The 26,455-nt window shown below is 39.2% G+C and overlaps 1 protein-coding gene across 4 annotated transcripts in view; it reads right to left on the bottom strand.

Annotated features, from left to right (window-relative positions):
- LOC105833958 (paired box protein Pax-6) overlaps positions 1–25,555 on the bottom strand; it is a 108,092-nt gene extending 82,537 nt beyond the window's left edge. For 2 of the 4 annotated variants that reach the window (XR_001138846.3, XM_012676095.3), the window contains exons 1-2: positions 24,582–25,553; positions 14,878–15,001 (exon numbers count right to left, since the gene is read on the bottom strand). Coding sequence is in view for 3 of the 4 variants with exons in the window: in XM_012676095.3 (XP_012531549.1) it covers positions 14,878–14,890 (13 nt within the window). In the remaining variant the exon portion in view is untranslated. Of the gene's footprint in view, positions 1–14,877; positions 15,002–24,581 lie in introns of all 4 variants that reach the window. The other 2 variants (XM_012676097.3, XM_012676096.3) reach the window with 2 other exon arrangements.
- Between the last annotated feature and the right edge of the window lie 900 nt (positions 25,556–26,455).

The raw sequence follows: 26,455 nt of genomic DNA on the forward strand, positions 1-26,455 counted from the left end.
GATACATTCTTGAGCTAATTTATGATCTCGTCGATACAGTGAGTTAGTACTCCGTGAAGCAGCACCAACAAGTTGCCCAGACTCGGCTGCCCCGCTGTTCGCACAATGCGGAAAGTCGTGTGCATCATCGTAGACGACAGCGTCTATTTTGTCGGTGAAATCGTTCAACGATAGAACTCCCGATCTCTCTCGTTCCCTTCTGTGCTCGTCTCTCACTCGTCGCCGCGGTATTGAGACGCCACGGACGACATGACGAGGGTCAGTCTACAACAACTGACCGTCAGGTAGAGGCGGAGGAAACCGCGAGAACGAGAGAGAGAGAGAGAGAGAGAGAGAGAGAGAGAGAGAGAGAGAGAGAGAGAGAGAAGCGAGAGCACCGTATGAATGCGACCGGCTACGATCGTCATAATGGCCTCATTGTTGCGGACATGTTTTCAAAATGAGGACTCTTACCTTGGCGGGGTGCGGCCCGCTCTTTTCCGTAGACGGGGAGTATCGCGAACGGCATAGATCGCCATGTCCCGCGCGCGAGCAGCACAATGAGGTCTCGAGTATTTGTTGTGTCGTTGTTTGCAGCCAATCTGCCGCGCGCTTTGACCTGCAGCGCGACTCCTCTTCTATTCCCCTCTTCACTTTTTTCCTTCCTTTTCTCTCTCTCTCTCTTTCTCTTTCTTTCCCTCTCCGTTGTCGGCACGACCTTTTTTTTTTCGAAAAAACGCGCTCCCGACAGTTATTAGCGTTATTAATGGCCGTCCATTGACAACTCGATTCATCCTCGATCACCGATTTGTATCGAGGGGGAAAGATCGACTCCGGGGACAGATGGTGGGATCTTGCTCCACGTCAAAGAACCGTCGACGATTTTGTGCACCGTAACACCGTCAGCCTACACGCACATCCTTTAAGATGCTAACGAGATTTCGACTTGGCGATTGATTGTCTATTAACAAGGCTAGCCAAACACTTGATTAAAAACGAATAAATTAATCGTGTAATTTGCGGATGGACGTGGTAATAATAATGAAAACTGTCAAATCTGTTAACGGTATCAAACGTACTTTCGTCAAAACACATTAATATCTTAATATTACCCTTATTAAAAATAGCCTAAATAGGCTAGCTTGCTCATTAAAGTGCCTCGATGAATTGAGAAGTAAAGCATCATTATGGCGAGCGACTGCTGAGGGCGCGTTGTTCGACAGCGAGCGCGGCCTGATACCCCGCGGCGAGTCGAGGCGCTGGTTCTGCCCCGGAAAGGTGAGCGCTTCCTGGCAAGTGGAGAGCTCCTCTTTCCGGGTCGAATTATCCAATTACCTGGAGGCCAGCTATATGCCGGTAAGGTCGGGCAACAGATCGGGGATCGGCGAGGTGCGGCGGCGGCAGTGGTGGTGGCGGCGGCAGCCGCACGAGACGGCCGCCGTGGCCCAAAGCGGACTGGACAAAGAGCCTCGTAAACGCGTTATTCCGCGCCAACGAGTCTGTCAGAGCCGCTGTTTCCCTCTGCGAGCGGCGGTGTACCAGGAGGCCCAGACTGGTCCGCGGGCAACTCCCTGGTTACTACCGTAACCTCGTCTCCACACGCGCGTGTCCGGCGAGTAAATCATCTCTGTATATACATCCAGTATCTCAATATGTATCGATAGCAATGAACCCTGTAACTCCTTTCGCGGATAAAAGGGAAGAAATCTGGTCCGCTTTCAATGTATGTATTTCATTACACATCGATGTGCAATGTATGATAAAAGCAAAAATAATTTCGTTTTTCTAAATACTTAGAAAAATAATTGTTAATTGGATTAATTTGGAGAATAATAAACAATTCGTTTTCTACCTCAAATCAACATTCATTACTGATTAAAAAAGTTAGGTAATACATGATAAATGAACATATAGATTAGTATTTAGGCTCGTTTCTACTAATGTAGATTAACTTTTTAATCTCGGTTTAACTTACTTGTTTTCTTACTCTGGTTGCAAAAATTAGAAAAAGATTTAGATTAGAAAAATATTAGGGAGATCGCGAGAAATTAAACGTCCCAAAACATGAATGTGGATAACAAAAACATCTTTAATTTAATTTCATGTCATACTTATTTCACCAGAGCTTCTACTTTTAGAAAATTCATAGTTTTTTGATCAATCAAAAATATATTAGCAAAGAGTACGCAAATTTTCGAGGTTTGTTCCCTGATCAAATTCCTGCGTTTCTCTTTTTAATTGAACATTCTCGATTTTTCTCGTGGAATTTGAAGAAACTCGGGGACATCGGTCACATATCAAATATTTCCGTTTTTAGTTGAACTCGCGGCAACAATATCGAGGAACATGTGTTCGGCCGTGTAATCCACGCGACCGGCGATTTGTATTTGAGTAGGAAAAAAAAAAAAGAAAGAAGAAAGCTTAATCGCGATCGACGTATACGAGGGAGAGACTCTCGAATCCTCGCCGTTCGCGGGAACCTCCCCGTTTTTTCGACGATTATTACCGAAAAATGCAGGAAGGGTCCGCGGCCGAAGGAACGTAGAGACGTACGCCGAGGGTCGGCGTGTACATGCGTTACCAGGAAATAAGGCGCCGCGAGGGCCCCTTTAACAGAGGCGTACACTACAGCACAATCGTACAAAGTGCACAATGACATCGGCTGGTTGGTCGGCATTGTGGTCGCGCACCGCTTGTTCCCATGGGAGCGCGATGCCCATGGGGGTTGTGACATAATTAGATCTACGTATCGGAATGATCAGCTGTGGGAATAATGCGGCAGCGACGTCGATCTACACGGGGATCTACGTCCGATGCAAATGGGGCACGGAATACACTATTAAATCACGAACTTGCATTCAACGCGTCGGTAAACAAGTTTTCACCGCTCACATCCGCGGAAGCAGCCGATAGGATTTATGCGTTAAATGTTACACCGAGAGAAAAAATAGTTGCAATAACCACATAATTACAATTTATAATTATTTTAGGACCCAATTATATTGTTATAGTTATTCGACAATATAAATTATATAGTTTGCTTAAATTATAAAGTTCTCATAATTATAATATTGGTCTATGCAACTTGACATGGTTTACCATAATCAAAATAAAGGTTTTAATATAGTAAATTTTACTATAAAATAATTACTAAAACATAAGGTTATTTTAACCAATATTATAGTAATAATCACAATAAAAATAATATTCCTATAATTATTTTATTATGCAATTATAGTCAATTATAGCAAATATCACACATTTTTTCTCAATGTACGCTGTAGAAAAATACGTTTACGCGGAAATGTTTTTATTCCGACAGCATCTCACGATGTATCACTTAAAGCGGATTGGTGGTATCTGCAGAGAAATACAAATTATTGTAAATATCGTTAAATAAAATAGAAAAACGTTTGTATAAATTCATTTTTGACTTCATTGCTCTGCTACAGGTCCGTTGGTCATTAATCATTAATATCTATGGAAAAAGTATCTATAAATTCGTGCGGAATGGGCATCGCTGTGTGGGAAAATATTCTCGAGACGGCAATGACGCTTCTGTATTTTCCATGACAATCTAGACGTAATATGCGAAAAATGTCGATACAGGGGAAGAATGATGAAGAGTACGACGTTCGAGGGAATCGCAGGTGCGGCTTATTTGGCCTTGTTATGAAAATGAGAATGTGGGTCGGGACTCGGGCCATGTTCGGAGATTGGTCCGGCAGTCAGGGCCTCTGCCGAGCAGGTGTGCGAGTGGAATCGTTATTATTGTGTGCGAGGGAGGACGATTCTGTGCTTCAGAGTTTGAAGTGGCGTGCCTCTCTCGAGTCCTTTTCGGACAAAAAAATAAAAAAAAAAAAAAAAGAGAGAAGGTTTTCGGCAGCACGCAAGTACGTTTGAGGACGTCGAAGAAGGATAGCGAAAAAGGAAAACGGACGAAGAAAAGGACAGAAAGAGAAGGAGACCAAGAGCGACAAACTCTAATACAGTATATGCAGAATTGAACCTACGTAGGAATCAAACGAAAGTACTGCCAGCGCGTTAAACGACGTCATTATCGCGCGGTGGGTAACGCGCCGCGCTTTGCTAACGATTTTTCCCTACTTTACGTACGTCCTTGTCCGCCGTTAAAAATCCCTTAAGTCTGATTTTTTAAAACTATCGCGCTGTAAATTTTTTCATCAAAGTTAAAATTAAAAATTAAAAATAACTGTTAAAATATATTTGTCAAAAATGTTAAAATTTTGTATTGATATTCAATATATTAATGTTTATAGCAAATATATTGTATCGGTTATATAAAATTTTAGCTGTACTCTAAAAAGTTTGCGAGTCTATAACGAAGAAAAATTCACAATCAGGAAATTTTAATAAATCCTCAAAAATTGAAATATTAAATTGTCCAGAGATTTGTCCAAAACGAGTGTCTTTTCTTCCACCGTGAAGAAGAGACAAAAAAATTACGTTTCTAACTTTTCCGTGCAAGTGATACACAAAGAAAATTTCATAAAGAAACAAACAATCCTGGAAACGCTTGAAAAACCGTTCTAAATCCTCTGCAAGTTTTGTGAATAAAAACAAAAATTAAAAAATGGTTTTCTTCATACATCGCATTCCGTGAATCTGAGAAACAAATTTGACGTGTGACGAAATTATTATAATGGCATTTATGCTATAATCACGTACATCATTGACGAACCAATGTAAATCGGGTATCCGTTTTGCCGAGAGGCTTATGGGGTTCCATTGAGAGATCACGTCGTCCGCAACGTACAATGGCGAACCGATGTAATCTCCGGAAACATTTAGGGGAAAATTAGGTCGACAGTTGCTCGTGTACCCATGGGTATGCCCAGACCTAGCTCCGTTGTAATCTGTCAAAATATTTATTTAGTGCAATATTCCTCCTTATTTCCGACGCAGGCGATCCAAATTGTGTCGATTAAAAAAAGTATTTTTTGTCATTATAACAGCATGGCCGGTCTTTATAATAGTTGATTTTTATTTCAAAACCATCTTAACTCATTAAGTCTCATGGCATGAAAGCCCTACACTATGCTTTTTTGTTTTAAGTTTTTGTAACTCGGGATCTAATGGAAATTTTTAAGTTAAAATTAATATTTAAAAGTAAAAAAATTGCTATAGCTGAAAAGCCAATGGATCCGGAAAAAAGATATGAAGATAAAAGTTAAAATAAAAAAAGTAAAAGCCTTTAGCCTCTTTTTGATAAATATTCAACAAATAAATAATCTGGCCTATTTGTTTTTAATAGAATAACTTGATATAATTATTTGAACAATTTGATATTGTGGATTCAAAAAGCGAAAGGAGGAATGTAAAAACATTTTATTTACAATCTATTTTATTCTCTTTTCAATAGTTGAATTCATAATTTTAATAACAGATTACTCGATAATAATTATATCCAAATTATTCCACTAAAAGATATACAAGATTTATTTGTTGAATATTTGTAACTCAAAAAAGCAGAAATTTCTTATGTACCTATATTATTTTAATTTTCAATTTGTATATCTTATTGTACTGACTAAATTTTTGAAACCCGGACTACTTTTTTTTTATCCCTAAATGTCAATTGATATCTATAAATTATGATTAAGACTCGAGTTGTTACATCATATAAGAATTTAAAACAGAAAAACGCGTAGGGTTATTCTGAAGCTTAATGGGTAAATTAAGTATTAAGTCTTAAGACATTAATCATCGCTCTGTGATTATCTTAAGACAATACTTAAGACGCCTAAGTATGAATGACCAATGTTTCTGTTATGCACCTAAACTGCATGTTTGCGATGATACAGTTGCGATTAATCCATGTGTCTAGAACTCACGACAATTCGAATTATGAACGTTCTCATGCATATAGTTGAAAAAGATTTCCTCTTTGATTATTATAGAGGATAATGTATGGCCTTGAATTTCTCCTTCGTATACGTTGCAATCTTCTACAGATTACGTAATATCTTTTAATCTATCTCTGTTATTGCGCACAAACTGATTATAGGAGCAGTTGTAATTACTCTGCGTGTCTTTAATTCTCTTAAATATTCATCTTACCAAGTGTCATGCTCAAAGAATCAAACGTTTTATTTGACTAACGCAAGGTACTTTTTTTTCCTTAAATTTCTCTTTCGTGCCGATTTTTTTGGAGTGCGTAATATATTTTAATTATCTTTTTTAATTTCTTTTTGTATAGTATTTCCATAGTACACGTAACTAAATAAATTCCTTCCGGAAAGCATTCAGGGTGCAGGGTAGCAACGCGAGCGACCATGTGACTTTTACGTGACACGACGTTTATGATGATAGATACGCCGATTAGTAAATTCGCTGTAAGTCAAGAAGATGGTAAAACGTGAAGGAATTTTCAGCGTCGGCTTAACCGCGTTTACCCTCTCAAACGCTTTTCCGAGGCTCGTCTCGTCGATTAACGTCATGCCTGCGTGAGCTCGTCCCGAGGACGGACAAAAGCGGCGCCCGCCGACGCCGATAGTGTCGGCGATGGTGTCGGCGATGGTGTCGTCGTCGACGTCGTCGTCATCGTCGTCGTCGCCTTCGCCGCCTCCGCCGCCGCCGCCGCCGCCGTCGTCGTCGTCGCGGTAGCTTTTCACACCGTCTCCATTTTCTCGCCGTCACCCTCGGCATCAGCCGGGCGGGAGGGTGCGGTTATATGACGGTTTTTTTGTTTCCCCGTCGGGGCTACATAGTTAGGACCGGAATAATGCATACGCGCGCGAGCGCGAAAGAACGATGAGTAATGCGAGAGAATATCTAATGGCTTAAGATATCTCGGAGATATCTGCGAGAGGCATTAAGGAATACTTTCCTCAATCGCATCGTCGCGCGTTTTGTCGTCGGTGTTTATTTACTTGCTTCGATTCCGTCGACTCGATCTCAGAGAGATCCGAAACGCGAGTTCATTAGAAGCGATTTCAGTTTTTCCCCCCCCACAAAATTAAATTTCCTAAAAAATATCTGGATATGTACATCACGTTTAGAAATTGTTTTTAGTTTTATAATACTTGTGTTTGAAAAATATCTTGATGTATCTTATAAATAGAAAAAAAATGTTGCAATTACTGCAAATTAATTAGAATTCGTAATTATTTTCGATGCCAACTGTATAGTTACTTAACCATGCAAGTTGCAGTTATTAATTATTATTATTACGTAAATAAACAAATGTTTGAAAAATAATTATATTCATATAATTGAAATTGCATTTGTTCCATAAGAACACTCATTTTGTTATATATTTTGCGATATTTCTTATGCTATTTTACTATTAAAATTTTATTGTAACTTATAATACTTAATTTATAGTAAAATTAGTAAAATTTCTTCACGCTTATGTTAGTAAAACGATAAAGTTATTAACAATGTAACAGAATATAACTACAAAAATGGAATTACAATTATTTTGTTATACAATTACAGAATATATAGTTACACAAATACCAATACTTTTCCCTTTAATTTCGAAGATGCGTCTTTTTTAATCTCGAAACCCGTGGATATATATTGAACACTTTTTCTTGTAAAATCAATATGCTTATCTTAAAGCTACATGCCCGTGACTCAAATCAGAGAGCTATTGTCGCAAATGTTTTGCAACAGTTTCAGCGGCGCAGACTGTCGAGAACAAATAGTTTCACGAAGGACTCGTGAAAACTTGGCGGCAGAATCTAAAGTGCGGTCAAGTCTCGCCGTTTAGAGAGAATATCCAATCGCGCTTCGCCGTCCCTCCTTGGCCCTCCCTCCTCCCCATCGCCGCTCTCCGGTGTTAAATCAGTAGAACGATCGGGACATTATTCGCGACGGCCGCGGAGAATCCATGAAATTCCCATAGCAATAGCTTCACGTCGTGACAATGGCTAGGGTCGTCGGGCCGCTCGTTCTTTTCTTTCGCTGCGTTAATGAGCTCCCGGCTTTAATACCGTCTCGGCGGCACTTCCTTTTATTGGAGAATAGATAAATATAAGCGCGAGATTAAGAGCGAGAGCGCTTCTCCACACACACACACACACACACACACACGTACACACGTTCGCGAAGAGAAACGAGAGATTTAAGGTCCGTACGCGCGCGTATCGGCATTTATTAAAACCACGGGACGGTTCGACGAAACTCAAATCAGAATTCGTTTTTGACAACGGCGAGCAACAAAATGCTGTACGTAAAATACGAGATGCCATTTGAGATTTCTTTAAGCCATTGCGTCACGATCCTGCGCTACGCAAACGAGATGCAACTTGAAGCGATCGCTTTAGTCGCCGGAAGTGACTGTCGGGGACTTTTTCGAAGGGCAATTCTCTTCGTGAGGCTCGTGAGACAGTCGAGCGTGGACTGCGCGTTCTACACATCAAGCGTATTCGACTGTGAAATTCCCTCTTCAAACAGAAGCGGGTGGCTAGCACATTTCGCGCTCGGTCCGACTCGGCTGGAGGGACTCGGGGGTGAACGGGGGAGTCTCGTTCGTAGTCGCAACGCCGGTGGTGCAACCGGGCCAAGGGCCGGGAGGACCCTGGAAAATCCACCACGTATCCAGTCCACGTACGAAATGCTTCGATAGATAGCCGTAAAAGCCGGGCGGCGGCGGCGACGACGACGGGCTGCTCTCTCCGTTCGTCCTCTTCGAGATCCCGCCGCTTCTGTAGGAGGAGCAGGAAGAAGCGGCGGGAAAAAGAGGTGGAGGAAGAAGGGCGCCTCGTCTCCGCATGAAATAACGCGTATCTTCAGCGTTTTCCAGCGGTGCCGCAGAAGTGGAAACGACGACGACGGCGACGACGATGACAGCGATGCTGGAGGAACACTCGATACCTCGGGAAACAGGAGGAGATCGGCAAAGGCATGAGAACGTTTGCGAGTATAACACCGCTTCGTAGCTTCGGTAGCTCGGAGCGAGTCGTGCGCGTAAGAGGATGTGCAAAATTATTGCGACGTGAGGCAAACGTTTCGATAGCTTGTGCGAGATTGTAAGATGGATTTTAATATTCCTTCTTAATTCACTCTAATAAATGACGATTGTTTTGGGACGATTTATATCGCTCGTATATTCCCAATTCGTAATCTCAATAATGCGGCGTCACATGGAATCTGAGACACAAGTTTTATTCGAGCGCAGTTCCTCCGCGAAAAAGGAGGAACGCCAGTTTATCAGACAGTTAGTTTATTAGTCTTGCAAAAGGCTAATATTGTTCGTTTGGCTAAGGATTTTCCCCCGCGATTATTAATGAATAAAAAAAAAAAAAAACGTCTGCCGCGTGAGAGATAAGAATTAATTGAATAAGGAACCGTGCAAGCTGTCGTCAACGAAGCGGCGAAAGCGGCGGGATCAAAAGCGAAGGAGCTCTATCTGTTTTGAACGAACCGTTTTAAAGACCCGTACCTTCCCTATTTCTCTCTCTTTCTGTCTCTCTCGCGATCGCTTGCCCCGTCTTCTTGGCGTTTTCATATTTTTGCTCTTCGTCTTTCGCCGCAGTAACGTACGAAAGACGAGTACGTATATTGAGGCTCCAAGGGAGAAAGGCTGGAGGGTGAAGAACCGCCTGGGGGGTTGCCATCTACTCGGAATTCAGAAACGATCAATGCTTCGGGAGAACCCTCCTCCCTCTCCTCCTCCTTCTTTTCCCCCCACCCCCTTCTCTTTCTCACCCTCTTTTTATCTTTTTCTGTCTTGACTCGCCTTATCGAGAAAGAATGAAAAGGAAGAGAAGAGCGGGGCGCTATCCTTTCTTATTCTTATTTCGCTGTCCCGTCGCCCCCGCGCGCGCCTATCCCTTCGTCGCGTCGTCCCTTAGCTGCGTAAAAGCAGCTCCTGCACGAGGGTGGTTGATTCGTCGTCGGCGAAATGTCGTGCCGACAGTCGAATCCACGCGGTAAAACGGAGGCCGAACGATTTGCCAAACTTCCGGATTTCTTCAGAAGGCGCAACGACTCCCTGTCGTGATCGCCTGCCGCGTGAAGAGCCGCTGAGTGGATTTTCCGAAGGAAACTACTCTTATTTTGATACTACCCATTAATAACATTGGTCGTAAATTTATTAAACAATGGTAAAAAGAAAGAAGTAATCGCTGTTATAAAACAAACTATATACTTACAAAATAATTTAGATATAATAGACAAAATAATTATTAAGGAATTACATTATTATTATTTGGTATATATATTTATCGTTTTTATTTCCTAGTAAACTTTGTAAATACATTTAAAAAATTATATCTCATAATAGAAGAAGAAGTAATACTATGGAACATTTAGAATCGATCAAATAACACCTTGGTGAATAAAAATATTAAGCTTTAAATTTAAAATATTGATTATTAACAAAGATTTGTACCAAATGTACAAAATGTAAATTGGGGCCAGCCATATATCTTTTCCTTTATTATATTGTAACATATATATTTCTGTAATTTCTATATCTATAATTTTCGATAAATAAATCTTTGATCTTTTGCTTGTTCTGATTTACATCATTTTTTCAATAAATATCTTTATATAAAACGTGAATTGCACTTTCAAATATTAATCGGTTTATCAAATTATTTTACATGCGATATGTATGCGAAACCGAGCAGATATCATTTGTACGATAAACAAGAAGAAATAACTGTGACCATATGAAATAACTGTGAGCGCAATTCGCTTTTCGGAAATTTGATCGCTAAGTTACGCGCGCGATTACTCGCGACAAGTACTAGGTGCGTCTTCTCGTTTTACGCGACGGAGCAGGACAAATGTGCGGAAACGCGACGATTTGCCAAACTTTAGAAACTCTCGTCAGGAATTACGGCTAAGAGACCATCGTTAGTTCGAAAGTTGCAGAACGCCGTTTGAAGCGTTAACCCTCCCAACGGTCGTGAAAACTTTGTTAAATACTATCTCGTAGATATTCCACACCGGAAATGCCGTCAAGTGGCTTTGCAATTCTGCAAAAGTTGTCCGCAAATATGCGGCTAAAAAGTTTATGAAGAATGCGCAAATCTGCCTGGCAAAATTCCTTGACAACATGAAATGATATATAGAAATACACTCACGATGGTGCGCGAATTAATTTACGGGACAAATATGTGCGGAATGACGTTGGAATGACGAAGAAAACTGTAGCACGTTGTTTATTTCATTTGCAAATTATGATTGATATCAACGCGCAGGAATTCGAGCTAATCTTATAAAGCTATACACGATACATAAACGAGCAACGTAAAATACGTCGATACATATTATCGAGGACATATATAATCAGTCAGATGATAACTTTCTATTCTTCACAGAAATTCTAAACTTGATTTATGTAACGCATGCTAATTAATAATTTTCGCATATCATCATTTGCGTGAAAAAGAGAAAATTGTATTTTTGCAAGTCAAACAATAATGCAATTTATGTATAAATGAAAAAATACATGCGTAATACACAAAACAACGATATTATATTAAAACTATTAAACTTCGCTTTTAACGATTTAATTCCGAGACATAACAACCGAGAATTATTTTTATTAAACATCCTCTCTCGTGTAATAATTTTTCAAAGTAAAAATAATTCTTCTGTTTAATATTAACTGCATCACAGAAAAATCAAATCGGCGTGATAAAAATGCCTGCTTCCCACGCCGTTCTAATTACTAAACTCTCGTAGCTTTAATGTTTTGCTTTTATAAGATGAATAAACTTAGTAATCAATATTATTTTAAACACACGCACACATATATATATATACTTTAATATAACAAAATAACTAAAATGCTCAAACGTGGAAACATAAAACTATCCGAATTACATAGAAAAGTAGCATTACGATACGCTTATCTTTGTATCGATAAAGGTTACACGAAATCATTCGTGAAGGAGGCAAGAGGCAAGCTCAAGTTACTCGCTCACCTTTGTCGACGGAAAGTAATGAAAAAGGTAAGCACCTAATTTGCTACTTGAGTTACCACGACTTGGCGCAAAGTGGGCATAAAGGATAGACACGGGATGTTTCTGCGATGCGTGGTTCTCTCGCGCGGCTCAGCCGGGAGAGAACGAGGAGTAGCGGATTTGTCATCGCTCGCGAGGCGAGGCCGGAAATATGATTTGTACGTGCGATCGATCAAAACAAACCTTCGTCTCTTGGCACCGGCGTGGCAACGGCGGTCGCTCTATCCCAGGCGATTCGATGAGCTAACGCCAACTTAACGCTACACACCCCACTGAGCCGCACTCGGTCAGATAACTCGTGGATTTTCGAGCACCCTCTCCGATCGCTTCGTCACTTGTGGATTCCACGCCGCCACGGTTTAATCCGCGTCGAGAATCTTCGCGGAATTTTTCGAACCGAAGGGAACTCGAATCGTTAACTCGTTAGGTGTATTCTTGCATATGGGACCAATAATTTGTAGACTTTCGCTGTTACAACGTGTAATAATAATCAATATTCTGTTTATATGCCCAACAAAACAACAATTATATAACATTCACTTAAATGATTGTTTTTTCGTCGGAAATATAAAATATAAAATTTTCAAATTATGTAGAAAAGTGCTATTATAACACGTTCATTAGTTGAAGTCCTTAAGGAGACATTATTTGCATTGTTATTTTCATTGTTCAACATACATATGCGCAATACAGTAAAAAAAAAGTTTGGAAAAAGAAAGAAAATCATATACAGAAGACACAATTATTTTTAACAAATTATTAAAATAAATCCTGTGATAATACTAGCTTTTACGCGTTGTACAGGTCTATTAAAACATGCAGGATTAAAATTCTTTGCGACATAGTGAACTGTTAATAATTAAACTGAAATAACAAAATAGTTTTAGAAATATGAGAAAAAAAATTTTGATTGAAATTGATACAATCGATTATAGATTTTCTACGTTAATTTGATCCGCAAAAAAAAAACAAATAGAGTACAATATGGATGGAATAATGACAAAAAAATTCAATTATCATATGACTATCAAGTACACACAAAAAGAGAAAACAAGCTGCTATTACTTTTCTAAAAATTGTGTATAAAATTGTTTTTTGTTATCTCGAATTATTATTGGACATTTGATGTAACAAACTGCGCAATCTTAATGAAATGCAAATTAAATGTATCTTATTTTTTTCGACGCTTTCTTGATTTTTCCAGATTTATAATAACCACTACACGTTCATTAATAGAATCATCGATATTTTCCAACATAGTCTGCCGAAACGTGGTATTTTAACGTAATATATTCAAAGACAAACAAAATGTAACAAAGATTAAGGAAATTGAAGGAGAGGAGGTATACGAGTTATTGAATAAAGACGTTGCGTTTGGACGCTTCTTTTGTAGCTTGGCGTTTCAGCTAAGTTATACGACGACTATCAGAATGTCAAGGGATAGAAATTATGATCTCGCGGCGGAGGAACGAAGGATCCCGCGGACGGAACGAACCGATGGGCCCGGAGGATACGGCGAGAAGGCGGACGAGGAAGCGTGAGGACTGGAAGGCGTAAGAGAGAATGGAAATCAATACGTGAAGTGAGCAGCCAGTTTCAGGCAGAAGTTGCCGGCTTTAGAAAGCCTTGAGACGTCGTCTGCCCATCCTCTTCGGACCCTTGTGTTAAGAGAGCTCAAGCAGGGGTGGGTGAGAACGGAGGAAGCGCCAGTGACAGAAAGTTGGAGGAAGCGAGAGGAGCCACGGGGGTGGGAAAACGAGAGAACAAGAAAGAGAGAGGGAGGGAGAGACGAGAGGTTCCATTCAGGACTAATGGGGTTAAACGCCTTAGCCATCAACCGAACGCCTCCCTCTTGATTCTCGGACGTTTCGATTCGTCCGGGGCTAGAATTCGAATTATCCGTAATATCTCCGGACATAGTTTACGTTCGTCGAGGCTTCGTCTCGCGAATTAATAGGAGAAGTGTGTGCGAGCGCGCGAACGGATTAATAGAAAAAGAAGCCGTTGCACACGGGGATCGTTACGACCCTGCCTTCTTAACATTTTGAACGCTGATTTGAAAATTCCTCATTTAGATCAGGAGATTTTCTCTCGCGGACATTTTGCAAAATTATTCTCGAATAATTTTCCTAAAGTTTAACGAGCGCGTGTGCCAAGAAAGTATCTAAGTAAATAGTAATGATTGGATAGAAGCGCAAAGAATTAATATAGCTTTAGAATCAAAGAGTCGCGTACGTAAAGTGTCATTGGAGTTATGTTAATGAGACAACTCTGTCGTTCGTGTGAATAAGTCGGCAGTCGTGTTTTCCGCCGCGACACAGTTGCCCATCTGTCCGCGCCCTAATGCAAAACGCCAATCGCAAAAACAGAATTCGCCGCACGTATGGTGGTTGCGCGCTATCGGCATTTCGTACTCATCGTCCAGAAGTCGTTGAGTTTTATGCTTCTTGGATGAAAGAAGAAAACGAGAGAGAGAGAGAGAGAGAGAGAGAGAGAGAAAAAGAGAGAACCCCTGTCTCCGTAAAGGTTTTATCATAATCGTTCTCATGATGATCCGTTGTAATGGAATGCTGGATTAGAAAGTGACGTATGGTCAAAGATAGACGTGGGGGATCTTCCGATCACTTTCAGGGGTTACGATGAAAATACGCGCGCTTTTAATATTCTTATCGCATACGCAGTTTTGGAGACAGCGATTCTTTTTTATCACGCTTTAACGCTTGTCGTAATTCTAAATTATTAAATTACGAGTAAAGATTTTTATAATGACTTATATATTTTGGAATTTCGAATTAAGAGTCGCAAGTTGGAGCTTCAATGTTCGATTCGATATTTCTGACCGTCCTTTTAATTTAACATTGTCGCTTTTGTATTAAAAGTTATCCTCGGTCGCGATAGACGTTGAAATTTCACAACTTTATAATTAGAAGATACTTAAAAAAAAACTTACCTTTGTGTGCCATGTCGTCAGCAGTGACCGAAGCTATGAGGCCGGTTGCGCCCGGCCATGGAGCGACCGCAGCGCCCAGCTGCTGCGAAGGCAGAATCTTCGGGCCTTTGAACACTTCCGTTCACTGAAATCCATAATTAATATTGTTAGAGAAAATTTCAGTCTTGTGCGCGCAGCAATAATAGCGTCTTTTGATTCCAAAAGTTAGGCGACCGCGTAATTGAGAAATCAAGGAAAATACTACCTAGTTTAACACCATGAAACGCAGGGAGACACGCGTGGACGAACACGACAAAACGTCTAATTAATAAAGCGATTAACGAAAGAATAATACGACTCGTCCCGCAGACATTTGATGGTTTCGATAATCCGAACTGTCCTGCACTGTACTCGTGTACGAAACGTCGTTAATTCGACGCTGTAGACTCAAAAAACTGTATCCATGGCACCTGTGTAAATCTGCGTCATTTGCATATCGCGGTCGCATGTGGCGTCGCCTTGAGCGGGCAAATAAACCGATTTTCTTCCCGACCTGTTAACTCTAAACGCTTGGTTCCTATTCTTCCGCAACGTACAATCGACAATCTACTTCAATTTCTTGCGTTCTATAAAGCGTATGGAAAATAAGAAGACAAATATATAAAGCCTTAAGTCAGACGTGTCTTTTCGCCAACAAATATTGGAGAATAAATTGAAGAAAAATTACATGACATACTGTACTGGCGAGGTATTTTGAGTCAAGGAATTATAAGATAATAAAAGTAAAAAAAAATTTAATAAAAATTGAGAATTGAACACTGAAAAAAAGTTGCTAATTTGACTAAATTTTTCAACTTGATTAAATTTCTTCAATTCACTATTTATGTATTTTAGTCAAATATATAAAATTTATATATTTATATTATAAATAGTTAAATTATAAGTTCAAGTTATATTTTATTAGTTATATTTAAATTAATGCATTAAATACACGAACTAAAGAAATTTAATTAAGTTGAAAGATTTAATCAAATTGACAACTTTTTTTCTTAATAAAGAAACAAATAATAACATTTTTTATCTTAAATAAAATTTAATAAAAAGAGACAAATAATATTTTTGATCTTAAATAAAATTTTATAAAAAATTAAATTTCAAGTTATAAATTGCATAAGATTAAAATACTAAAAATTATTAGTAAGCGTTATTAAAATAAATAATTTCTTAATACGTGTACTGACTTCTACTTATAGTAGATATTTCAAATTTACGTTATTATTTATTAATTGCATCTACGATTGCATCAGTCAGTCTTCATGTATCTTAAATACAAAAAACGTAAATCATCCTTGAAACGAATAGAATTGCCTCTAACGTCGTAACATTGACAACGTGGAGTGTTTTAATTACCGAGGATCGCGCTCGTTGAAGACGTGAACTACTCGCGAACGTAACACCCTCCGTGTATTTTTCACTACCGCAGACAGAAAAAAAGAGAGTGAAGTGAGAGAGCCGGTGGTACTAGAGGGGATGAAAATGGAGCTAAGCGCGATAATTAGTGTCGGAAAGGGTTAGTCGGGTGAGAGCGTACGAGTTGTATCACTCCATGGATAAAACACATACGAGAAACTATAGGAAGAAAAACAACTTTCTGTGAAAGGAGAGTTTAAACGCAAAGGATAAAAATCGAATCTCGTCGCCAACGGCATTGCAAAATACGGAAATTAAAGGTAAAATCACTTATGGAAGCTTCATTTTCATTCACTTTGATTAAATCGGAATCGATTAAGTGTCTTAAATGTGGAACACATCAAATATTAACACTCAAATATACACTCTTTAAATATTATAAACAATTCAAGAAAGATAATAGATAACAATCGCATTATACAAAATGATAAAAACACACGGAAAGAAACAATCATGACTGCATTAATAAGATATGTTTGGCTTAGCAAATTTTGAAGTAAACAAAATTTCTAATTATTATAATAAAATATTTTGGTATGCAACTAGAATATTTAGAAATGATAACTATAAAGATTTGATTAATACTTTCTGATTGAATCTACCAAATGTCTAGTATGTATTATAGCAGTACGCGATCAGATAAACGCAAATTCTTGCAAGAAAAAAATTTACAGGATAAAATAAAAGATACAGCATTATGATATTGTTTTATCGATAATCTAATAAAATAATTTCTTATGTAAGCCCTATGAAAATTGAGTTCGAAGATGAAAGCAAATATATTTTGACAGTACAGTTTCAGTTTCATTACAAAAAAATTATTTAAAACTTGTAATTTCTATAAGAATTTTGATTCATTTATTTTTAGACAGACATACTAGTTAAATCTACAAATTTTCAATTAATGCAGCTAGGTTTTTTTTAGTGTGACCGTAACTAGAATGTGTGCAAATTTGATCAGTTACCTCCAGAATATAAATAACTCTTAATGAAAATTATGCAATGTTTATATTTCACCAAATATTTTAGACTAATTTAACCAATTCTTCTTTTTCAATTTTAAAATCATTCAAGTTTAAAATTGTGACAAAAATATTCAAGATTAATTTCAGATCCGTTAAAAACAAATACGTATTGCGTACAAGTAATATTACAATGATATTTTGATTGCAATAATATCTTACTTTGTACACTCCATTAATATGCCAATTGGGATATATTTTTCCAGCAGATTGCTAGCAGAAGAAAAAGCTAAAGTTAGCGAAGACATTTCTTTCGTAGGAATGTTTACGCAAGGCTCATTGAATCGAATGAAATTCACGTTACAATTTATAAGACAATTCACTTTCGCAGATTATCGCGACGAGATTCAACACGACGAGGTAATACAAGCATCTGCATACAAGACTTCCCCCCCCCCCTTTTGCCTTTCATCATCCACGATGCTCTTTGTGCTAGAGTACAGAGAAGCGCTTCCTCGTGCTAAGAAGACGGCGCGGGAGATGAGATACAGCCGGAAAAGAGGAAAGAGTCGAACGAGAGAGGCAAAAGGCACATATTTACGTATATAAGAGAAAGAGACGAGTGTGAAGGGAGAAGGTTAGAACGCATCGTATTCGCATATTGTGCAAGAGGATTACCTTGGATTATGCCCGACTGAGCGCAAACAGATCACGTCACTTCTGTTTGCAAGACGCCAAAGCTGTCGATTTAGTGAACACGAGTTCGACTACATCTTACGCGAAATTATCAACGAAATCAGCGGTCCGAGAAGTTTTGTTTTTTTAGTATACACAATTTAAGTCAATTAAATGTAATTGATTAAGAAAAAGTTGTTATATGCGCAACATTTCCAACATTTTATCTTTCAAGTTTCTTATAAAACAATGTAATAATAACATGTATTTGTCGTAATTTTGGAAATATAAATAAATGTTTATGTTTTTACATTATATATAAAAAAGTATAATGCTTTTCTTATTTTTTCTCCTTATTTAAGTATTCCTTCTTCTGTAAACGTTCGATAAAATTATTCTCTTTAAATCGTAATCAGTGGATATTCACTCATTCGCACTGGTATAACTACTATAACTTATAACTGTGATATTCAGTGAATATTCACTGTCTTTCAGTAATTTTTATTTCAGAATTAGTATATAGTCACTGAAAGATCAGTGAATGATTATAAGTATATCACTGTCAGTGTATTTCCATTGATTTTGTTGAGTTTTCACTGACTGTGATTTAGAGAGTTCAAATAACGTTTTCCATATTCAATTTTTCTCCGACCATCCCAATTATTCTTTTAGTAAATTCTTTTAGTAAATAAATCGTTGCTTCTCAAAATATCTTGTGTGATTAATTTTGTAACAAGATTCTTTAACCAATGGTTGAAAGAATTAAAATTTACAAATACAAATTAACAACTCAATTTGTTTACGGGAACAAATTGTTAAATGTGTATTCTATTTTTGTTAAAAAATTGGAAAATTTTTTATACTAAAAATTCGGATTCAAATAGCAAACCATATTTGTCTTTGTCAACTCTGAGAAAAATAGTTTTCCCAAAATAATACAGTTATAACCTACTTTCGGGCCCACGATTGAGTAATCAAATTATTTGGATTGTTCCTAAATAACAATTATCTTTGCGTAACTAGATATCGATATAACTAATTGAGAGATTTAACAAGTATAACTTAAACATTTTTGAAATAGATAGAATAACTAATTGTAATTTTTAGTTAATATAGGGTTAATTAAAAAAACATAAACGTGAAGTTAGGGTTACGAGTAATCCAAATAATTTTATTACTTAATTATGGGCTCCAAAGTAGGTTATAACCAAAGTAGGTATTTTGGGAAAACTTTCCCAGAAAAGATAATGGAGCATACATAGCATGCATCAAATGGAAATCACAATCTTCAGTAATGAAGGATTGACTTGAGAAACAGATAGAGAGAGAGATAGAGAGAGAGAGAGAGATAGAGAGAGAGAGAGAGAGAGAGAGAGAGAGAGAGAGAGAAAATATGACTAAAATATATCAAAATAAAAAAATTTTTAGGATAAACAATATATGTGTCTTCTAATCAAAATTTCGGGATGACATTGATTAAAAAAATTAAAATATTGCAAAGTCTTGTTTTAAAGGGTAACGATTGTACTGCGCAGAGAGTTGTGCACTTGCTTTCTGTGCTAAAGACCTGGATTCAAATTCAATCAGAAACATTGGATTTTATTCAATTGTTATCTCTCGGGAGACAAACAAAGGCAAACTACCGAGTATCTTGCCATAAGAATATCCCTAAATAGGCTGTTTGGATTTCGACGTTAAACAGTAAATCCCATATAAATGTAAATTATAAAAATTATAAGAAATGCACAGTATAAAAATATATATTGAGGGATCACCACACGCTCTCTGATAAGGGGCTAAAGACCAAGAAGAATTGCCTTAGTTGCAAAAAAAACTGCAGATAAAATGTGAAAATGTTACTCTATTACAGGAAATAACTACTGTATAAAAAAACATTATGTTGAAAATTAAGAATATTCTTAATTCTGAAGATTCTTGCTCAAATTAAGAAATTCTCCGCGAATTCAAAGATCGTTCGCTGCTGATCTAACGGAAGAGATGCGGAGAAACAGACTCGCGTGGTTATCGCGGGACAAATTCGAATTCTTCTTGAACGTTCCACAAACGCAATGCAACGGGGCGGCGGGAAGGTAGTATTATACACGCGGATGGTAATAGGTTCCATATCCACGAGCTACCGGCGCATTATGCTTTACATTTCCGGCGAAACACTGTTAATGGCACCCACCGCCGTCGCTACCGCGACTACCGTCGAAATCCACCCCCGTAATACACGCCCAACAGCCCCCGCAGGCATTAACCGCTCGCGCTACCGTGTAAAGTGACTTCCGCCCGCGATTACGCTCGTCGTGAGCACACACACGTTTGTGCGTTTGTACATTAATTATTAATTAACGCCGGTGAAGAATAAGGCCGCGTATTATCGACGATAAACTGTTTCGCGTAATCGAGGACGATTGAGAGATAAATCGCTTTAGCGTTAACGTACGCAGCTTGTGCGGGACTAATTAGCGCGATTTAAAGTACCACTGTTGTCTTTATATTATTTCCTTTTTACCTTTATGAAGTTTACTTAGAGACATACGCAGGCGCCTTTGACGTCTCTTTATCAAAAATCTTATGTAAATGTTATATTTGTTATCTCTTAGGAAACTTTGACACGTATACATTTGAATCGTTGTGTAACCAAATTTACGTCACTCTTATTCACGCCCCCCTTCTCACATTAACAAATAATGCGCAATGATGAGAATGTCTACACACGTATGGGCGAAACAACTACAATGATCAAAACAACCTTAATCTCTCTTAATTGCCGAATTACTTCTGAATCTCGTTGGAGTACGAAATTTGCATCCCTGCATCAATGCATTCAGAAACATAATATTTCTTTACAATCATTATTTTCTTTATCATCAATCGCAATCTGCAGCGGTGTTGTGCACACATTCGGAAAAATTTGCTTTGCACACAGCTTCGCAGAAATTTCCTTAATTACCGTATGACAACAATCGAGAGAAAGAGAGAGACAGAGAGAGAGAGAGAGAGAGAGAGAGAGAGAGTCAGAGTGTTTAACGATATTTCTCGTTTTCATTTTAGTCCAATATCGATCAATCGCCGATAATCGTCCAATCCGTTCCAGATGTAGACCATCGAAAGACGTTTCATTGATCAACGTTAATTCGCGCGCGTCGTTTATAGGATCTATTCCTGTTTAACGGCACGTTAATAATGAACAGTTAACGAGGCGTTAAACGATTATAGATCTTACGGAAGGCTTCCTTCGAAACATAATACAATTCAATCTAATGCAATTGCGTTCCGTGTTGTAAGGAGGTTCGCGGCTAATTTTCTGCTCTTTTGCAACAACTTGCTGTTATTTATGAGCTTTCTGCTTCGAATCTTCAAATCGCTCTTATTACGCTACGCTTTCCTGCTGGACTCTATCTAACTTTTCGTGTCCGAACTCTTAATGTTGAACATTTTTCGTTAGATTCCTATTTATGTGAATCTAAAACTGATTATCTTGCGACACGTCTTCTCTCACTTTGCCCACCTCTATTTTTTAGGCAAATTTGAAGTAATCTTTTCGAGCAATGTGTATTCATTTCATTAAGCTTTTTTATTTCATGTTCTCAGATCTATAGTTGTATAAATCTGCGTACACAAATCAGATTGTATAAATTCGAAATCTCATAGATTCAATTAAAAAACCACTAATCAGATTTCTGTAAACGCCGTTTGTATTAGTGTAGCTTAATTTTAAACTCGGTTTAAACTCGGATAAACTAAATCTATCAAATGTTTTATATATAGTTATAAAACAGTGCAATAATATAATAATCAAAAATTTTGCTTGGTATAACCAGATTCTATCACGTTTTGTTGATGCAATGAAAAATTTTTTCAGTGTAGATATAAATTTTTGTTGTACATGTTTTCTCACTTTGCTCTCATTTCTATTTTTAAACAAATTTGAATTAATCTACTTGTGCATTGAAGCGAACGTGGTATCCTGTTCATTCATTAACGTCATTAATCGGAGCAAATAATAAAATGTAACTTTGAGAGTAGAAAATCTAACGGCAAATTTCAGTTTTTAAAAAGAAAAACCTACTTTCTCGTGGAGATGTTTAAATGACAGTCGCGATGAGTTCTCGCTCGAAAATATACGGCAGCATTTCTCCGACGTTCTCCGACGCGCGGATCGACGTTGTTTACGAGCGCAACCCGACGGCGTATATTTACCCCGATTAGAGAATCGGGTCTACCGCAAAGAAACGTGGAGCAGCCGTGGAGCAGTGGCGCACAATGCGCCGTCACGACGCTGGAAAGGAGCGTTCACAATGAATGATCGCGTCGGACGTCACCGCGGGGGGGGGGGGGGCGTCCCGCACACTCGAGCGCTCGACATTCAGACTCGGGGAGCTCTCTTTGACTCGCTCAATTTTACACGGCGAATCGTATAAAGCCCATCGCCTAATTACGCCATAATACCGTGCGGGAGACATGCGAGAAGGGAAACGGCGCAGGCCGAGGAGGTATGCCACGACGGCGCGATGGTGTACGCAAGAAGGACCAAAATGAGAAAGAGAAAGAGAGACGTAGGTATATACGTCACGGAAATTCAACGCGCGGCTATTCAATCGCGTTCGTCTCCGGTGCTGCGATGAGCTCGCGCGGGAGGGGTAGGAGGGTGAGCGCCAAACGCTTTAAGCCGTATTATACGCTCTACGTGCACATGCAATCTGCATTCCCGCAGCGCGCGCGACGCGCATTCGCCTGCCGTGGCTGATACCGCGAGCTGTGTTAATCAGCGAGATGAACCCCGACGGGACTCGGCGCACGTTTGCCGCGCGACGATTATAACGGCGATTATATCGCGGCGTTTAATTAGCCGCACGCGTCTTCTTCGTCTGCGGACGTCGTGTCCAAGTGAGATACTTTGAACATCCACTATCTTCGTATCGTTCGTTCGCTGCAGCAGTAATTCGGAAAAAAAAAAACGGAAAATAAGTTTGAATATTTCGAATCATTTTAATAGGACTTTAAAACATAAGATCGTGAACAAAGAAAAATAGCTTACGGTCGACTGAACTGGGGATTTTTATTAAAAAACGACATTTTGGCCCTTATCAACCAGGATTGAAACAAATAAGTTGTGTTTAAAACACAAGATCATGAAAGTATCATGTAGTAATACTAACTGATATATTGTAGGAATATAAAAGTATCGTTTTAATTTCATTCAGTGTACTGAATTCTTATTCATTATAAAAATATTGAAAACAAGCCGTTTTTATTTATGACACTCTTGAGACAAAATTTTCTTTTCTCATTTTTATTTTATTTTTAATTTTAGAAAATTATATCGTTCTATTATAGTAATAACAATGTTTCCTATTTTCTTTCTTTTCGCATAACTCAAAAATTTTTATTTTTATTGTTCATTCTTGTAACAAATGAATGATACGTCAGATGGAGTTTTAACTACGACTAGAACGATCAGAGATTTATGTGGATGATTTCTCTGACAAACAGTATTTTTAAATATCTTCTATATACTTATTTACATACAAGCAAGCGGATTGGATTTCAATTAAATCTCAAGAATTTTTACTTACATTAGATTAAATTCATTTTTTGCAAAATAAAGACAAAAATTATGCATCAATGTTACATTTCCTTATGACTTTTAAATGACTTTTTCTCTCTAATTGTCTGTACTGGTTGTTTTCATATCTAAAACACAATTTATTTGAATATATGATGCGTGAACATCATATTTATATATATTCAATACACATTATTTCCTTTTTACAGAACATTCTATAAAAATCGCTTAGAAGAACTTTATAATTAAGAAAATAGACATCGTAATTATGATATCTCTATATTTTTCTATTTTATTATTAAGTACTAGTATACATATAACTGTACGAGTTTCTGGCGCATATCACAATAAATTGTTCGTAAACAAAGGAAAAGATAAAAATAAAGCTAAGCAAAAATTAAGATAACGAAAGCGAAAGTTAAGCAAAAATTCGTATAAGGTTTCATAGAACGAAAGACAAAAGCAGAGCAAGAGTTAATCGACAGATTAAGTAACCGAACTCTCTGAATTTAGCCACTGCTATATAAAGTTAACGAAAATACGCCTTTTTGATAGCTATAGTCGAGACAACTGTGTAATCTATTGTATTTACTAAAAATTTAATTTCAAACTTAATGCTCCGTTAAGAAATTCGCGGATTTAGGTTTGTTTTTTATTTCTGCACTACTGCACTAGTGCAATAAATTAGAATGAGAAAAAATATATTTGTCTTGCAGCAGTGCAGGAATAAAAAACAAACCTTTTATACATAGTTAATACAACTTGGTGTATATATGTGCAGACAACAAGCAGATAAAAAAGAAAAGTTCACTGTTGCGAACAAGAGACATGCAATTTTCTTATCTTCGATTTAAAATTAAAATGACTTGACCGGCGACGAAGTGAGAAAGAAGAAACACAAGCAGCTAGCAAAAAAAAACCCCGATTGCTAATTTCGAGAGTTCAAAATCTGCGAAAGACGGTTGGACGCTTCCGCGTTACGTTCATAACCTCCTCTTCACTTGACCAAAGCTTTCCACGAGAAACATTGTGATGACACGTACCAAGACTTGCCGACGGCTGACGGTGCCCGTCTCCTCCCTCCGACGTCCTCGTCCGGCGGAGGCACCACTGCGAATCCGTTAGCCGGTCGTGTTTCCGCTTTCGTTGCACCTCGCGTATACGGAATCACAGTTCCCCGACGAGGCGGCAGCGAGGGTCTGTGGCCTATGACGTCACTCGCGCGCGATACGACAACACTCCGATTCGATTCGCGGCCGTTCGATCTATCGCTTCGATCGCGCGAGGACGCCCCCTCACTTCCGCGGTTCGTTGCTCCGCGCGGCGTAAACGGTTTTTTCCTTCGTCACGGAGACGAGTCGGTCCCGGTCGAGGATGGCAAAATTGACTTTTCACGTCGACCGTGGTCGCGCGCGGCGGACTCTCGGACGGTGATCAGAGAGAGCCGATGGGCTATGTAACCGCGCACCGCGCCTGCCGATCCGCGCGAGTGCAGCACACGTGCTGCTCTGCAGAGCGTGATTCTTCTCCTCTCTCGCTTTCGCGAGAGATCCGTCCGGAGATCGGAGCGGAGAGGGTGGTGGCCCCCCCGGCGACGGCGCTGCGCGGGGCGACGCAAAGGGCTTCGCAAACGCCTTCGGACGTCTAAACCCTAACGAGGGTAGAGCGCGTAAGGTAAGAGAGAGATGGCCGTATATACGCATACATGTGAGCTACGAATACGCGGAGGAAATAGGAGACAGGTAGAGAGCTGAGAGAAGAGAGAGAGAAAGAGAGAGAGAGAGAGAGAGAGAGAGAGAGAGAGAGAGAGAGAGAGAGAGAGAGAGAGAGAGAGAGAGAGAGAGAGAGAGAGAGAGAGAGAGAGAGAGAAAGAGAGGAGAGGGCAGCGAGATGCGTGCTGGCTGTCGCCAAAGAAGAGGCGAGAACGCGGGACTAGCCGCGCTGGAAATATTATTAGGTAAAGCACACGCACGGACTGACACGCACCGACTCGCGGACTCTCGTTGGGTCGTGCCGCCGTGGTGGCCACGGCCTCGTGTTGGTACGTCCGACTGCCGTTCTGGACCAATGGGCGGTAGGCGTAGCGCCCCTCTCCGCGCTCGCGGCGCGCCACGCGAGTGGGGAGAGGGGATCCTCCCGAGCTCCGCTTCGTGACATCATCGATTCTGAATGGTGGAGATGCTCAACCGTGCGGAAGGTACATCGGAGGGCGCGTGCTGCGCGCCTAGTGCGCACGCGCGGCAACGTGCGCGCACCGCGCCGCATCGCGGGGGGAAAAAAAGGACGGTACGCGGCCGGTGGGGGATACCCCCTTACGGGTATTACCCGTAGCGGCGCGGCGCGGCGTCAGACGGAGACGGACCGCAACGCGAGGATGATGATATGCCTCTCGTAGTCTCTCTCCCCCCCCCCGTCTCCCTCCGCATTTCTTAATTATCTCTTTCTCTCTCCTTCTCTCCTCCTCCCCTCCCCCTTTCTCTTTCGCTCTCGCTCTCTTTCCTCTTACTTCCTCCGGCGTGTTTCTCGGTTAATCGAAACCGATGATTTGGAATCTTGAGAATTATGGCGATCTATTATAATCGACGGAGTTTCGAGATGAAATATTTTAAATGTATTCAAAAATATCGAACGTGTAAAAGAATGGAATTTCAAGTTACCGAGAAAGACATTTCAATAGAAATTTCTATTTGTGTGTATAGTAAAGAGACTTGCGATACTTTTCTCAATCCTGTAGAATGAAATGTCTACGAGAGTGAAAATTGAGTTTGTGCGATTATTCAAACGATTTGTCACTCTAACGATAGTAAAAAATTATTCCAGAGAAATAAATTTTGATTCTTATATAATAGTAAATCGCATTGTACAAGTTTAATTTCCACTCCGCTAGATTTAGATTATAAATCTAGTTATTATCATA

This window comes from Monomorium pharaonis, chromosome 2 (assembly GCF_013373865.1).
Source record: "Monomorium pharaonis isolate MP-MQ-018 chromosome 2, ASM1337386v2, whole genome shotgun sequence".
NCBI classification, from domain to species: Eukaryota; Metazoa; Arthropoda; class Insecta; order Hymenoptera; family Formicidae; genus Monomorium; species Monomorium pharaonis.